Raw genomic sequence first — 15,750 nt, forward strand, 5'->3', positions numbered from 1 at the left:
AAGGATCCAGTCAGGTGGTTCATGCAATCCGTCGTGAGCTAATAGGTGTGACACAGGGTTAGAAAGGGTTATAGAACTAGCAGGGTTATTTGCCCAAATTCAACCTTTAAAACATATTAGAGAAATACATAAATGGTAATTAGGGCTATTCCTTATAAATATCTGACATAGTCACGCTAAATGGACTAGAGTTTTGAAAAGGAAACCTGTATTGTTAGAGAATTGGAAGTACTACTAATGGTATGTGTTTACTGTTATCTTGCTAGATTTTAACCATGTAAACAGATGGATCCTGTCTGTTGCTATAGCTTTTGAATCAAAGATCAAAATGAAATATTAACCTTTAAATGGAACTTTGGTGTAATAATCTCATTGTCTATACTTCTCTTTGAAGCTTGTAGTAAACTGCCTATGAACCATTCAATGCTGATGAATTGAACTAGTTCCCTGCGTATACATGGGAAACAGGTAATTCTACTTCAAAGCAACTATTCTTCACTATCATAGCCTGCCAGTGGACTTTAAAAGAATGCTTGGACCCTGATCCTGTCATCTCAAATCTTCTTAAGCTTTATCAGGGGAAGCTTGAACCTCAAGATTGCATAAATCTCACCATCTCTTCATTAAACTGACTTAAGAACTCTTTCCAGGTCCTTATTGTGACAGACCCAGACAAGCTGGGTGCAGGAGTCTGGTACTGGTGAGATCCAGGAAGTGGGCAGGAATCCAGGTAGTGGGTTGGGATCCAGGAAGTAAGCGTAAGCCCGCCCACTGCTAAAGGACCTTCCCCAGCCTAAGTGGAAGATCCACAAGGTCAGGTATCTCAATTAAGTCCGTGGGACAACTAAAGATATAACAGGGACAGGTGTGAAGTCCCAGGTCTTAACGAAGGGAACCTGTTGTGGACACTGAACAGAGAACCCCGGACAGCACGCAGTGCTCCTCAAAGGTGTCAAGGGAGCCAGTGGATGCAGTCCAGAGGAATTCTGCCTGGATGGGTGAGCAGATGGACGTCTGGAAATAGGACACACAGTCACAGAAACCCCCTCAGCCAACCTCTTTTCTCTAATATTATACATGGCCATTTTGGCCAGTGCTAGGAGGAGGTTGATGAGATGGTCCTGTGACTTTGCGGGGTCATGGATAGGGAGTGCATAGATAGGAAGGTGAGGAGAAAAGTGCAGCCAAAAATGCAACAGGGTATCTAAGAGGAGCCGGAATAGGGGCTGCAACCTGGCTCCTTCCAGATACACATGCGCCAGGGTCTCCCTCATGCTGCAAAAGGGGCACATGTCAAGAACAGGGGTGAACCATGCCAAGAACGTGCCCATGCTCATGGCTCCCTGAAGGAGGCACCAACTGACATCCCAAGTAGGCTTCAGGACCAGCATGGAATACAGGCTTATGCACCGGGGTTCCTCATCCTCCAGAGGTGGTAAGAGGTCCCACCACCTCATATTGGGGCAGGACACGAGTGTGAGGCTGTGAAGGGTGTGGAGCACGAACGTGTATAGATGTTTCCTTGGCGCGGTCCAGAAATGAACTGGCTGCAAGTCGTGCAGCCAGATTACAGTGGGTGGGATAGCCGGGTGGGTCAATGGGGCAAGGGCCCGATGAAAAGGTCCAGAGGCCCTCGGGTGTAGGGTGGTCAGGGAGAGCCCTCCCACAGTACATTGTGGAGGTAAACGCAAGCAGTGAGCGATAGACCGGCCCTCACCTCCAGAAGTATATGTCGGGGAGTACAAAGGCTGGAGAACCCCATGCGCTGAGCGACCATCATGGGATCCAGCCAGTCTCCCCGGTCATAGTCTGGGAGGTCTCCGACTCTGGTGACTTCTGCCAGGACCAAACTCTGTCGCATTGAGGGACATTCCACCACCTGCACACAGAGCTGTGGGTTGTGTAGCAGGGGCTACATGAGGAGATCTGCCCTCTTGGTGGCCGCCACAGACCTGGTTGACAAAATCAATTTCCAGGTCCAGAGGAGGTCCTGGTAGAAGACCGGCAACCTGGAGAGGTCTTGTGGAAGATCTCTCAGGTGGAAAGAAAGGAGCTGCTTGTTATATCAGAGCTCGGAAGCAGCGCAGGAAGGCGTGTACCACTATTCTCCTACCCAGACTACCTGCACCATAAAGGAGCCTCTGCAAGGCCTTGAGGCGGAAGATGTGGAACTAAGTGTGCAGGCAGTTCAGGCCCTGTTCTCCATCCTCCTGGGGGAGGTGGAAGACCCCTGCAGAGACCCAGTGCAGTCCTGGCCAAAAGAACTCCAGAACTAGCTTCCGGAGGTTGGCCAGGAGATCTAGGGTTGGGACCAGGAAGTTGAGCCGATGCCAGAGCATGGACAGGACTAACTGATTAAGCACCAGTGCTCTCCCTCGGAGGGAGAAGCATTGGAATAGTTCTGTCCACCTCCGCAGCCACTCCAACATCCTGTCCTGTAAACTGTGCCAGTTCTCCGGCAGAGTTGGATGTGTGGCAGAAAGATAAATGCCAAAATAGAGCAGCAGACCCGCACTCCACTGGATGGCTGAAGCGTGGGTCAAAGAGAGCTTGCCTGCCACGTGTTCCCGACAACCAGGCCAGAGATCTTGATCCAGTTCACCCTGGCAGAGGAAACCACCGAGAAAATTGCTTCCATCTGCACCAGGTCGCGCAGGCCCTGTATCACAAGGAGCACCGCATCGGTGTATGCTACCAGGACCAGCCACAACTCCGGCTCTTGGAGTACTATCAACCTGCTCCGGGCCTGATGTCAGGGCATAAATGTTGACGAGACTGACCACCACTCCGTCCATACAGACCTGGACGTGACCCCTAGCACCTCGGGTTGTAGATCGGGGGGAGAACTGGGTAGCCACCCCAGCTGATCTTGTGGTGAAGTGATCAAATTAGACCCTGTCCCCCAACTTCAGCTTCCATCTCGCTTCAGCAGCTGGATTGTATGGTTCTCCTGCAGGAAGATCACAGAGTACCCATCCTCCCGGAGGAAGGAGAGCACCTGACACCTGCAGAGACCCACCATAGAGCCCCAAGTGTTTGTTGTTGTGACAGGTTGGATCACAGAAACCCCTTGGGAACTGCCAACTGATGTGCCAAGACTACCTCTGCCCCTGCTTTCCCTTCCAGCCTGGGACCTCAGCACCGTGTCTTGCTGAGCCAGACAGGCCCATCTGCTCCAACACAGATCCAGGGTCTAAATTACTTGCCCCAAAACTGCAGACTTAACTGACAGCAACTTACAGAAGTATTCTTCTCTTTAACACTCAGATGCCCAACTCCCAAAGGGGTCTAAACCCAAATAAATACATTTTACCCTATATAATGCTTAAACACGGTAAACTCATAAATTGTTCACCCTCCATAACACTGATAGAGAGATATGCACAGCTATTTGCCTCCCCCCCCCCGGGTATTCATACATACCCTGAGTTAATTAATAAGTAAAAAGTGAATTACCGAGCAATTACCAAGTAAAATAAAATAAAACGTGCTAATCTAAACCTAGTACAGTAATACAACTGAATACAGGTAAAATCTCACCCTTAGAGATGTTTCAATCAATTTCTTTTCTCAGACTGGACACCTTCCTAGTCTGGGCACAATCCTTTCCCCTGGTACAGTTAGGAGATTCCTCATGATGGCTTCCCCTTTTGTTCTGTTCCACTCACTTATATAACTTTGCATAAGGTGGGAATCCTTTGTCCTTCTGGGCTCCCACCCCTCCTCACTGGAAAAGCACCAGTTTAAAGATGGATTCCAGTTCAGGTGACATGATCACATGTCACTGTAAGACCCCAAGCCTTCATTTCTCCCAGCCTGACTCACAGGAAGGCTTGCCTACAAACAGAGCCATCCATAATCAATTGTCCTGGTTGATGAGAGCCATCAAGATTCCAAACCACTATTAATTGCCCAAACTTTGTATACAATAGGCCCCCAGAGTTATATTTCATATTTCTACTTTCAAATACAATGTGATACATTTATAGAAAGAGGATGAACACACTCAGTAGATTATAAGCTTTGTAATGATATCTTAAAAGAGACATTTTGCATGAAGCATATCCCAGTTACATTATATTCACTCATTAGCATATTTTTATAAAATCATATAGACTGCAATGTCACAGGTGTAGCAAAGGTAATGGGTGCCATAGGGTGGGCGGGGGTGGGGGATCCTCGCTGGCAGGGATGCTCGCGTCCCCCATTGGGCCTCGCAGCAATCTGTGATCGACCCTGTAAGTAAGCAGGGAGTCTCGGAAGCCACAGGCCTGCTGGGAGGCCCCTTTACCCTCCCCCAAAATGACCCTCACGGCCCAGATGATTTGATAGAAGTACCCCAGAGCTGAAGAGCAAGTTGCACCCATAGGCGTCCTGGAGAAACAAGTGATGCAAGTGTGGCCATGCCAATGCGCTGGCAGCTCACAGCATGAACACACAGCAGCCCTGTCCCTGCAGCACTCTCTGAGGGGGGTTAACTCCCGGATTGTTACATCTGCAAGTGTGGACATAGCCTAAGTCTGTTCCCCTGAAGCGACCCCAGTGACTGTGATGCGTTGGCAGGTTTCTGAGTGGCAGTGGAAGGGAAGTCCCAGAGTTCACACCTCAGAGGAGCGGGAGCTCATAAAGTCCAGCTAGATTTGAATAACTCAGATTCACTTTGAAAGGATGACAATGGCTAAAGGCTGCCTCTTCCAGCCTTTCCTCTGCATCCCACTCAACAATCAATCCCTGAAAGAGCGGGAGACCATTTCCCTCTTGGTGTGATGGAGAGACTGTGATTATGGCAGGGAAATCAGGACTCCTGGTTGTGTCTGTCATCGTATCTCTCATTCTGTGTGTGACCTTGGCCAGCCCATATCTCCCCGTGCCTCGGTTTACCTATCTGGGATATTTTCATAATGACTTTCCTTTGCTTGCTGTTTTGAAGATCCTTCAATGAAGGCTGCTGCACAGTATGATGATAGTGAGGATGTGAATTAATCTCTGATACCATATTGAGAGCCCCATATTTCTGCAGAAAGTGCTCATGTCTCCCCTCAGTAATTTTTCTCTAGATCTGACCATTTCCCATCCAACCATCCATCCTGGGCATTTACAGGGAACAGAGCCTATGGACATCTAGGCATAATCCCTTATTTTCTTTCTATTCAACTATATTTTATAAATATATACAAATACACAGAGCAGCCAATTCCTCTCTGACTCAGCACAGAGCCCAAGAGTTCTCATTTCCCTTTGGGAATGTCCCTTAATTACTGTTTATTCCTAAAACTGGATAATTAGCCCAGAGGCAGAGACATGCTTGTCTACAGCCTGTTTGCATTCAGATGTTCTCTTCTCCTCTACAGGCTGAGCGAACCCCACTGGGACTACCCAGAGCTATATTATAAACTTTGCACTCTCCTGTGTCGGCTCTCGGTATGGGATATTGCTGCAGATGCTGGGTTGAGAGAGGTGTGGATCAAGGATACCTGAGGGGGATTCCCAGGAAAGACACTTCCATCTCAGAATTCACAGGTACCCATCTCTTGCTGAGGAGCTCACCTGATCAACAAATCCAGTGTAACGTGGGTGTGGAGGGATAGAGAGTAAGTCTGTGGTTCTTTCCGCTCTGCACAACAATGACATATCCCAGAATCCTTGGCCAAAATGTCTCTGATTTATGTGAATCCCTGCTTATCCCACCTGAGAGCCTCCAGCCCCAAGGTGGTGCATTTCAGTGGCACAGTGAACCTTTCAGGATGAAAGACGTTATTAGATGTGCAATACAAGGCCACATTCTGAGACCACAGAACATACTTTGCTCAGGCCCCAGTGAGGCAAATCTCCATTTGGAGGAAGAACTGAGTACAGACGTCAGGAGCCAACTGTGATAATGCACAGGCACTATCACCCCATCCTATTGCATTTCAGGACTCTGTCTGTTAAAGGGATAGGGGGACAGGGGCTGTTATCTGTCTTTTATCGGATGGAAAGCTTGGAGGTACTACTGTTCCTTACTAGAAAAATAATGAGAATTTTTCAACATGGGTAACACATATTTTCTCCAAACTTCATTCGAGAAGCTGGCAGAACTGTTATGTCTGAAACTTTCAGAAAACAATTCTGCTCAAAGCAGACACCCAGCATGGGAAATTTCAGTCCAAACATCTAAAATTTGACAAACTTATAAGCAGCTGAAAATGAGGTCTTCTAATGAAGGTATCAAACAGCCTTAATTAAGGTAATCTCACCGGCACCACCTACAATGGCCAATCCATTTGTGAATCCCATTCTTCTGTGCTTTTTGCTCCAATAATGTTGGTACCGAGGAGTTCTACAGGCCAAATATGAATTATGTTAGCAATTACCTTTTCTCAATGTTACATGTCCAGACTTTCAATTTACTAAATGTTCCCTTGTTCATGTTATGAGACACATTAAATAGAAATGCCTGATCTACTTTCTTTATCAATAGATCCATAGGGTTTAAGTTCAGAAGGGAAAATTTGATCATCCGGTCTGACCTCATGTAAAACACAGGCCCATTAAATTTCACACTGTTACTTCTGTATTGAGCCAAAAGATTTGTGTGTGACTAAAGCCTGTTCTACACTAGGATTTTACATCATAGAATGGTAGAGCCATAGAGTTATAAGGAAACGCAAAGGACAGCTAGTCAATCCCCCTCACAAGATGCAGGATTTGCTTTGTCTTAGTCATCTAAGACTGATGGCTATTCACACGTCTTTGGAAAACCTCCACAGGAGGAGCTTCCATGACTTCCCTGGGCGTCTGTTCTATTAGCCTCCTGAAATTTAATTTAAATCTGCTATGCTTGAATTTGAATCCATTGCCTCTTGTCCTGCCCCTCTGTGGTAAAACAGAATAACTTTCCTCCACCTTTTTATGGCAGCCTTTAAAGTATTTGAAGACCACTTTCATGTCCCCCATTAATCTCCATGTTTTCCAAATAAACATACTGGTGCCTTCAGCTTCCTCATATGGCTTGCATTCCATCCCCTGCATAACATTTGTCACTTGCCTATGGATCCTTTCCAGTTTCTTTATATTATATTATATATTGGTGAGCAAAATTGGACACATTACTCCAACTGAGACCTAACCCACGCCAAATAGAGGAATCCTATCACATACCATGAGTTGCATGTTATACTTATGCTAATATAACCTAACATAGCATTTGCCTATTTTTACACACCAAAAAATCCACACCCCAGAGAGATGTAGCTATATCATAGAACAGGGGTAGGCAACCTATGGCACAAGTGCTGAAGGTGGCACGTGAGCTGATTTTCAGTGGCACTCACACTGCCCGGGTCCTGGTCATCGGTCCAGGGGGCTCTGCATTTTAATTTAATTTTAAATGAAGCTTCTTAAACATTTTAAAAACCTTATTTACTTTACATACAACAATAGTTTAGTTATATATTATAGACTTATAGAAAGAGACTTTCTAAAAACGTTAAAATGTATGACTGGCACACAAAACCTTAAATTAGAGTGAATAAATGAGGACTCGGCACACCACTTCTGAAAGATTGCCGACCCCGTCATAGAATCATAGAATCATAGAACTGGCAGGACCAGCACCATCTATAACAGGGGTAGGCAACCTAGCTGATTTTCAGTGACACTGACACTGCCCAGGTCCTGGCCACCAGTCCGGGGGGCTCTGCATTTTAATTTAATTTTAAATGAAGCTTCTTAAATATTTTAAATACCTTATTTACTTTACATACAACAATAGTTCAATTATATATTATAGACTTATGGAAAGGGACCTTCTAAAAAGGTTCAAATGTACTACTGGCACACAAACCCTTAAATTAGAATGAATAAATGAAGTCTCAGCATACCACTTCTGAAAAGTTGCCGACCCCTAATCTATAACATCCCTGATAGGTGTTTGTCTAACCTGGTTTCAAAAATCTCCCAAGATAGAGATTCCACCACCTCCCAAGGCAATTTATTCCAGTGCCTAACCATCCTGACAGTTAGGAAGTTTTTCCTAAAGTCCAACCTAAACCACCCTGGCTGCAATTAGATTTTATTGCTTCTTGACCTATCATTAGAGGTTAAAGAGAATATTTTTTCTGCCTCCTTGTAACAACCTTTTAAGTATTTAAAAACTGTTATCATGTGCCCCCTCAGTCTTCTCTTTTTCAGAGTAAACAAACAGAGTTCTTTCAGTCGTCCCTCATAGGTCATGTTTTCAAAACCCCTAATCATCCTTTTCTCCAGTTTTTCCAGATCATTTTGAATTTTTATCGTATTCTCCAAAGGACATGCAACCCATCCCAAATTGGTATCATCTGAAACTTAGTAAGTATACTCTCTACGCTATGATCTCAATTGTTCATGAAGACATTGAAAGGAACCGGACCCAGAACTGATCTCTGTGGAACACCACTCATTATGCCCTTCCAGCATCACTGTGAACCATTCATAACTACTCTCTGGGAGCGGTTTTCCAAACACTTATGCACCCACCTTATAGTAGCTCCATCTAGGCTGTATTTCCCTAGATTCTTAATGAGAAAATCATGCGACACTGTATCAAAAGCCTTACTAATGTCAAAATATACCACATCTACTGCTTCCGCCCTTCCACAAGGCTTGTTATCCTGTCAAAGAAAGCTATCAGGATGATTTGACATGATTTGTTCTTGCCAAATCCATGCTGACCATCAGTTATCACCTTATTATCTTTTAGTCGTTTGCAAATTGATTCCTTAATTTTTTGCTCCATTATCTTACCTGGTACAGAAGTTAAGCTGATTGGTCTGTAATTGCTGGGTTGCCCTTATTTCCCTTTTTATAGATAGGCACTATATGTGCTCTTTCCAGTCTTCCGGAATCTCCCGTCTTCCATGACGTTTCAATGATAATAGCTAATAGCTCAGATATTTACTCAGTCAGTTCCTTCAGAGTATTCTAGGATGCATTTCATCAGGCCCTGGTGACTTGAAGACATCTAACTTGTCCAAGTAACTTTTAACTTGTTCTTTCCCTATTTTAGCATCTGAACTTACCCCATTTTCACTGGCATTCTCTATGTTAGCTGTCCAAATATGAACAATCTTCTTGGTGAAAACCGAAACATATTAATTAAGCACTTCCGTCATTTCCACATTTGTTGTCATTGTTTTTCCCTCTTCATTTAGTAATGGGCCTACCCTGTCCTTGGTCTTCTCCTTGCTTCAAATGTATTTGTAGAATGGTTTCCTGTTACTCTTTGTCTCTAGCTAGTTTGATCTCGTTTTGTGCCTTCGCCTTTCTAATTTTGCCCCTACATACATGTGTTATTTGTTTATATTCCTCCTTTGTAATTTGACCTAGTTTCTACTTTTTGTAGGATCCTTTTGCCATCTGTCTTCTCCCTTAGCCTTGCTTCCCATGAAATCTTGCCTACCAACTCCTTGAGTTTGCTAAGGTCTGCCTTCTTGAAATCCTTTGTCTTTATTTTTCTGTTTTCCCTCCTACCATTCCTTAGAATCATGTACTCTATCATTTCATGATCACTTCCCTCAAACTGCCTTCCACTTTAAATTCTCAACCAGTTCCTCCTTGTTTGTCAAAAAGTCTAGAAAAGCCTCTCTCCTAGTAGCTTTCTCCTGCTTTGGAACAAAAAAATTGTCTCCAATACATTCCATGAACTTGTTGGATAATCTGTGCCCTGGTGTAGACAGCATGAGATGAATTCTTCCAGCAACCTAGCTACCACCTCTCGGGGATTACCTGTGCTGAGAGGAGAACCCGTCCATCTGTGTAAGCAGTGTCTATAGTGAAGCGCTATTGCAGCATGGCTGTAGCATTTTAAGTGTAAACAGCCCTTTAAGCAGATGTTCCAGAAAAAAAGTCCAGTCTGCATCTGCCAACATCCAGTCTAGATTCAGGTCTTGCTCAGCCTTTCTCTGGTAGATTACAGAGCCCATTATTACCCATGGTTTTCTCCCCATGAAAGTCTCCATTCAATCATATCTTTGATAAGTTAAAGAGATATACACCTTCATGTCTAACAGTCTGCCTTTTTCTCTATCCTCCAATCATTTTTCTGGCTCTTTTCTGCACCGTCTCCAAGTTTTCAACAACTTTTTTCAAAGGTGGACCCAAGAACTAGATGCAGTTTGTTTCACCAATCCCATGTGCAGAGGTAAAATCCTTCTCCTGCTCCAACTCACCATTCCCCTGTGTATGCGTCCAAGCACCACGTCAATCCTTTATGCTACAGCGTCACACTGGGAGCTCACGATGAGTTGGTTGTCCACAATGTCCCCTAAATCCTTTTCAGGGTCCTTGTTTTGTATAATACAGAGCTGTCGTCTGTGGGTAGGGCCTGCATTTCCTTTTTCAAGAGGATAATTTTGCATTTGACAGTATTAAAACATTTGGTTCTGATGGGCCCCTCTTACCAAATTCTCCATATCAATTGGTATGCCTGCCTTGGGCTCCTCATTGAATCCACTCTGCCAATCTTTTGGTCATCCACAAATTTTATCTGCAGTGATTTTCTATTTCTTTCCATGTCATTGATTAAAATATTGAATAGCATCAGGCCTAGAACTGATCCCTACAGAACCCCACTACAAACAGTCCCATTTACTGACGAAGGCCTAATGACTACAGCTTTCTGAGATCCATCAGTTAGCCAGTTTCCAGTCCATTTTACATATTCTCTACTGATATTGTAGGGTGTTAATTTTTTTAACTCAATATTTTCCCCTACTAAATCAAATGCTTCTGATAAATCAAGGTTTGTTGCGTCTGTGTAGTTCCCTTTAATCAACCAAATGTGTACCCTTGATCAACCAATGTGTAGTCTCATAAAAGGATGAAATCAGGTTTATTTAACAAGACCTGTTTTCTATAAACCCTGTTGGTGACTGGCATTTCTTCCATTTCTATACTTTTTTTAAACTAATCCCATACCAGGTTTCCCATTGTTTCTTAACCTTGTCAATTCTTGTGTATATATATATATATATATATATAAAAACCTTTCCTTTTATTTTTTAATTCTTTACATTTACACAGGGATTGGCATACAATTTTTTCTAGGCTTTATCTTGTTATTAATATACTTAATAGCCTCCTTTTTTGATTCATAGCCCTGCCAATCATGGAGTTTTCCCTGATGTCTTAACGTCCCTTATCAATTTACTTAACTTCCAATTTCTATTCTTGGCTATCTATTTTCCTTTTTTCCTCTTTGTTATTATTGCTTCCCCTACCCCCCCTTCACTTTACTACTGAACTGAGTTTTTACCCAAAGTTGTTTACTTTGTTGACAGTGGAATTATTATTTTTTCCGCTATCCAATAAACTGTTATCAAAGAATTACCGATTTTCATTCATATTTTTCTGTCTAAATTTTTCCTCCCAATCAGTTCTGCTGACAATTTTCCTCAGCTTTGGGGAAATAGTCCTCTTGGAGCACTTAGTGTCTATCGATAGTACTGGTTGGGAACTGTCCATCTGAATCTAAATCAGTTTCATTATTTATTTTCCTCTCCTATATCATATGCTCTCTTCTTTGTCTCTGGTGTAAATTAAAGAGTCCCAGACTTTTCTATATGTTTGCATATGGCAGCCTCCCCCATTCTCAGAGCCTGTCTTGGAAATCCCTTTTATATATATGTTATAGCCTTAATAGAGACTAGGTGGCCAGAACTGAATACATATCCCAGACATGTTAGTCTCCATTCCCTACCTTAGAGATTGCTTTTGTTTTGTCCACTGCTGCAAATGAGCAGGTGTTTCTCTTGAACTGCTATCAATGGCGCCCAGGTCTTTTCCCTGAGGTATGTTCTAGTTGGGATGTTTCTCCCAGCATATGTCCTCCCAAAAGTTTGTTTTTTTCCACTCTCAGATTTCGAGCAACTGGGTGAATGGGGAACTCCCTACAGTATGGACTCCCTATCCTGGTTCTCATTGCATTAAGGGACAAGGATGGATAAGCAGTATCCACACTTGTGTTTCCTGCTGGTGCTTCTTAAGGTTCCCGCACTACAAAGTGTAGGAATTATTAATTCAGGGAGCACCACAAAAATTGAATTGGATTTAGTAGAGTCATTGTTCACTGTTATTTTCTTTGAATAATCAAAATGTAATTTTTCAGTGTTCGAAGAATGATCATACTCCTCCTCCCATGAGAACAATCTCCACTAGTGCATGTAGTGTCTCATATTAATGTTGTCATAACTATAAAGGGAAGGGTAACAACCCTCCTGTACACAATATTATAAAATCCTTCCTGGCCAGAGGCACCAAAATCCTTTTACCTGTAAGGGGTTAAGAAGCTCAGGTAACTTGGCTGGCACCTGACCAAAAGGACCAATAAGGGAACAAGATACTTTCAAATCTTGGGGGGGGAGGCTTTTGTTTGTGCTCTTTGTTTTGGGTGTGTTCGCTCTTGGGACTAAGAGAGACCAGACATCAATCCAGGCTCTCCAAATCTTTCTGAACAAGTCTCTCATATTTCAAACTTGTAAAGAAGAGCCAGGCTAGGCATATTAGTTTATCTTTGTTTTCTCAACTTGTGAATGTTTCCTTTGCTAGAGGGAGGTTTATCCCTGTTTTGTACATTTGAACTAAGGCTAGAGGGGGTTACTCTGTGCTCTTTGAATCTGATTACCCTGTGAAGTTATTTTCCATCCTGATTTTACAGAGATGATTTTTACCTTTTCTTTTTAATAAAATCCTTCTTTTAAGAAACTGATTTTTCCATTGTTCAAAGACCCAGGGGTTTGAGTCTTTGATCACTTTGTAACCAATTGGTTAGGATATTTCTCAAGCCTACCCAGGAAAAGGGATTTAAGGGTTTGGGGGATATTTGGGGGGAAGAGGAACTCCAAGTGGTCCTTTCCTTGTTCTTGTTAAATCACTTGGTGGTGGCAGCATACCAGGTTTTAACCTAAGATGGTAGAAATAAGCTTAGGGGGCTTTCATGCGGGTCCCCACATCTGTACCCTAGAGTTCAGAGTGGGGAAGGAACCCTGAAAAATGTTGTCTCTCCATTCAGGCATTTCTACTACGACCATCACCCGAGACCCTGGGAACACAGAAAGTCACCTTCTCCCCTACTCCATGTCGGATTCCAACACAACTGAATTCACTAACCCCTCCACCTTCATCCTACTTGGCATTCCTGGCCTAGAGGCAGCCCATATCTGGATCTCCATTCCTTTTTGTGCTATGTACACCATAGCCGTGTTGGGGAACTTCACTATCCTGTTCATCATGAAGAGGGAGCCGAAACTCCAAGAGCCCATGTTCTATTTCCTTTGCATGCTGGCCGTCACTGACTTGGTCATCTCCACATCCACCGTACCCAAAATGCTGAGCATCTTCTGGTTCAATTCCAGGGAGATCAGTTTCAGTGCCTGCCTCACCCAGATGTACTTCATTCACTGCTTCTCAGCGATGGAATCCGGAATCCTCTTGGCCATGGCTTTTGATCGCTATGTGGCCATCTGCCATCCCCTGAGACATTCCATGACCTTGACAAACTCTGTTGTAACCAAGATAGGCCTGGCCGTGGTGATGCGCAGTGGCATACTCACATTACCCTATCCCTTCGTGGCGAGGCGGTGGCCATATTGCAGAAGCAACATCATCCCTCACTCCTATTGTAGGCATTTAGCTGTGGTGAATCTGGCCTGTGCTGACATCCGCATTAGTAGTTACTATGGCCTGTTTAATCTTTTCTCTGGGATCGGAATGGATGTGTTTTTTATTGCCGTGTCCTACATTCAGATCCTCCAGGCCATCTTCCGCCTTCCCACAAAGGATGTCCAGCTCAAAACTTTTGGGACCTGCATCTCTCATCTTTGTGCCATCTTAGCTTTGTACATTCCAATGTTCTTCTCCTCTATCACGCAGCGGTTTGGTGAGAATGTGTCACTGCATTTACGCGTTCTCATTGCCAGTGTGTACCTGCTGGTGCCCCCCGTGCTACACCCCATCATTTACGGGGTGAGGACCAAACAGATCCGGGGCAGGCTGCTCCAGCTCTTTACACATAAAGAGACCTAAATGTTTTCTCCTTGTGCTCTGGCTCTCAGATTGATCTCTGTGCAGAGCTTGTTGGTCCATGATGCTGGGGCCTCTTCCCTGAATCACTTACTTGACAAAGAGACATTAAACCCTTTCCTGTCCTTACTGTGCTGTGTCAATGTGATGAACTGGGGAATCAGTCTATGTACACTACACTGGGTTGACACCTTTCTAATTGCTGATAGCTGGATCCCTGAAATTGCAACGTTGCCTCATCTCTTCTGACAAGCCTCGACCCTGCTGTGTGTCTTCTTCCGAAGGCACTGCCCCTGTCACTTTCTCCTTTCTTCCTCTCCGCTTGTCAGCCGTGACCCAGTTATCTCTAAAACCGATATGTTCTCACATCTTATGGCAAGTCACTTAAGGGACACTGGTTAGTGTTAAAATTTGAATGTTTATTGTTACCTGGTTACCAGCTCTGCGGAGAGAGAGACCACGTCAGGACTCCTGGGATCTATCTCAGCTTTGGGAGGGGGGTGGGGTATAGTGTGTTACAGCAGGAGGCAGATACATCTGGGGTCTAAATAAGAAGATGGAACGGCCATACTGGCTAAAACCAATGGTCCATGTAGTCCAGTAGCCTGTCTTCTGACAGTGCCCAGTGCAAGGTGCTTCAGAGGGAATGAACAGAACATGACAATCATCATGTGATTCATGTGGAGCAGAGGGTGGGGACAGGGAAAAGAAGCCCTACTCTTTTTTCCCCCCCATCTTCCATATCGCTGCCACCTAGGGGTTGCCTCATTTCCCCGTCCTGGGATGAAACTGAGGGGGTGGTTTATTTGTCTCCCCTCCCTGAGGCTTTACGGGCTGCTCTCTTCCCTCCACCTCCCTTTCCCTTTCTGGAGATAGAGACGGATTGCGTGGTGCCACTGGTACAGTCGCTGCACCAGTGGTCTTCTCCCTCTTTGCCCATCTCCAAGGGCCACAGGGTATTAACAGGGGACCACGCTGAGGATCATCATGGGTCCACAACCCCGTCCCCCACTGTGCTGTGGGATGAGTTTCACCATTTTCTGGGTGACCCCTGTGATTTCAAGGATAAGGTGAAGCTCCCTCTCCAGTGTTGGGGAGACTTCCATCTTGCCCTCTTGGCCATGAGGGCTGTTTTGGAGGAGTGGAGGGGAAATGGGAGGTAGGACATCCTGGTCTACTAGAGGGCCTGAAACTTCTGTGACAAGCCTTTCAGGTTCGTCAGCGATTGTTTTAGGGCCGGCTGGGGATCCTCCTGCCCGCAAGGATCCTCCTCAGCCCTCAGAATGAAGCCAACCATCTTTTCAACATTGAACTCCAGAGGCTCTGGGGTGGGTCTCTATAGTCACCAGGTGCTCTCCTTCCTTTGTGACATAATGTACTCTGTGGTTCAGGTGCAGGAAACCAACATGGATCCAGTCACCGAGACTAGTTGGTGGCTGGGTGGGATGGGTTATATTTTAAACACCTCAGCACTCATTCAGCTGGGGTGGCCACCCTGTTCTCCCCAGACCTACAGCCTGAGATGCTGGGAGTTTCCGATGTCGTCCCAGGTTGCCTGCTGCACTTCCAGGCCTGTGTGGAGGTGCTGACATTGAATCTGTTCTGTCTACCCCTTGAATGCAGACCCAGAGTGCGTGTGTTTCTATCAACAGGTGTCTGCCTTCCTCAGTACCTTGGATCCTCACTAGTGCCTGCTCCTGTGTGCGGATTTTA

General features: G+C 44.7%; 1 protein-coding gene across 1 annotated transcript; it reads left to right on the plus strand.

Moving 5' to 3' along the window:
* The first annotated feature begins 13,033 nt into the window (after nucleotides 1-13,033).
* LOC101945535 (olfactory receptor 52E4-like) lies at nucleotides 13,034-14,040 on the plus strand. Its single transcript, XM_005312872.3, has one exon. It carries the CDS (start codon nucleotides 13,093-13,095, stop codon nucleotides 14,038-14,040), a length of 948 nt encoding a protein of 315 aa, XP_005312929.2. The 5' UTR covers nucleotides 13,034-13,092.
* The last annotated feature ends 1,710 nt before the right edge of the window (nucleotides 14,041-15,750 follow it).

This window comes from Chrysemys picta, chromosome 1 (genome assembly GCF_011386835.1).
Source record: "Chrysemys picta bellii isolate R12L10 chromosome 1, ASM1138683v2, whole genome shotgun sequence".
NCBI lineage: Eukaryota > Metazoa > Chordata > Testudines > Emydidae > Chrysemys > Chrysemys picta.

What these genes read in the sequence shown, in the direction of transcription:
- LOC101945535 (XM_005312872.3), top strand. Translation starts at nt 13,093, where the DNA reads ATGTCGGATTCCAACACAACTGAATTCACTAACCCCTCCACCTTCATC.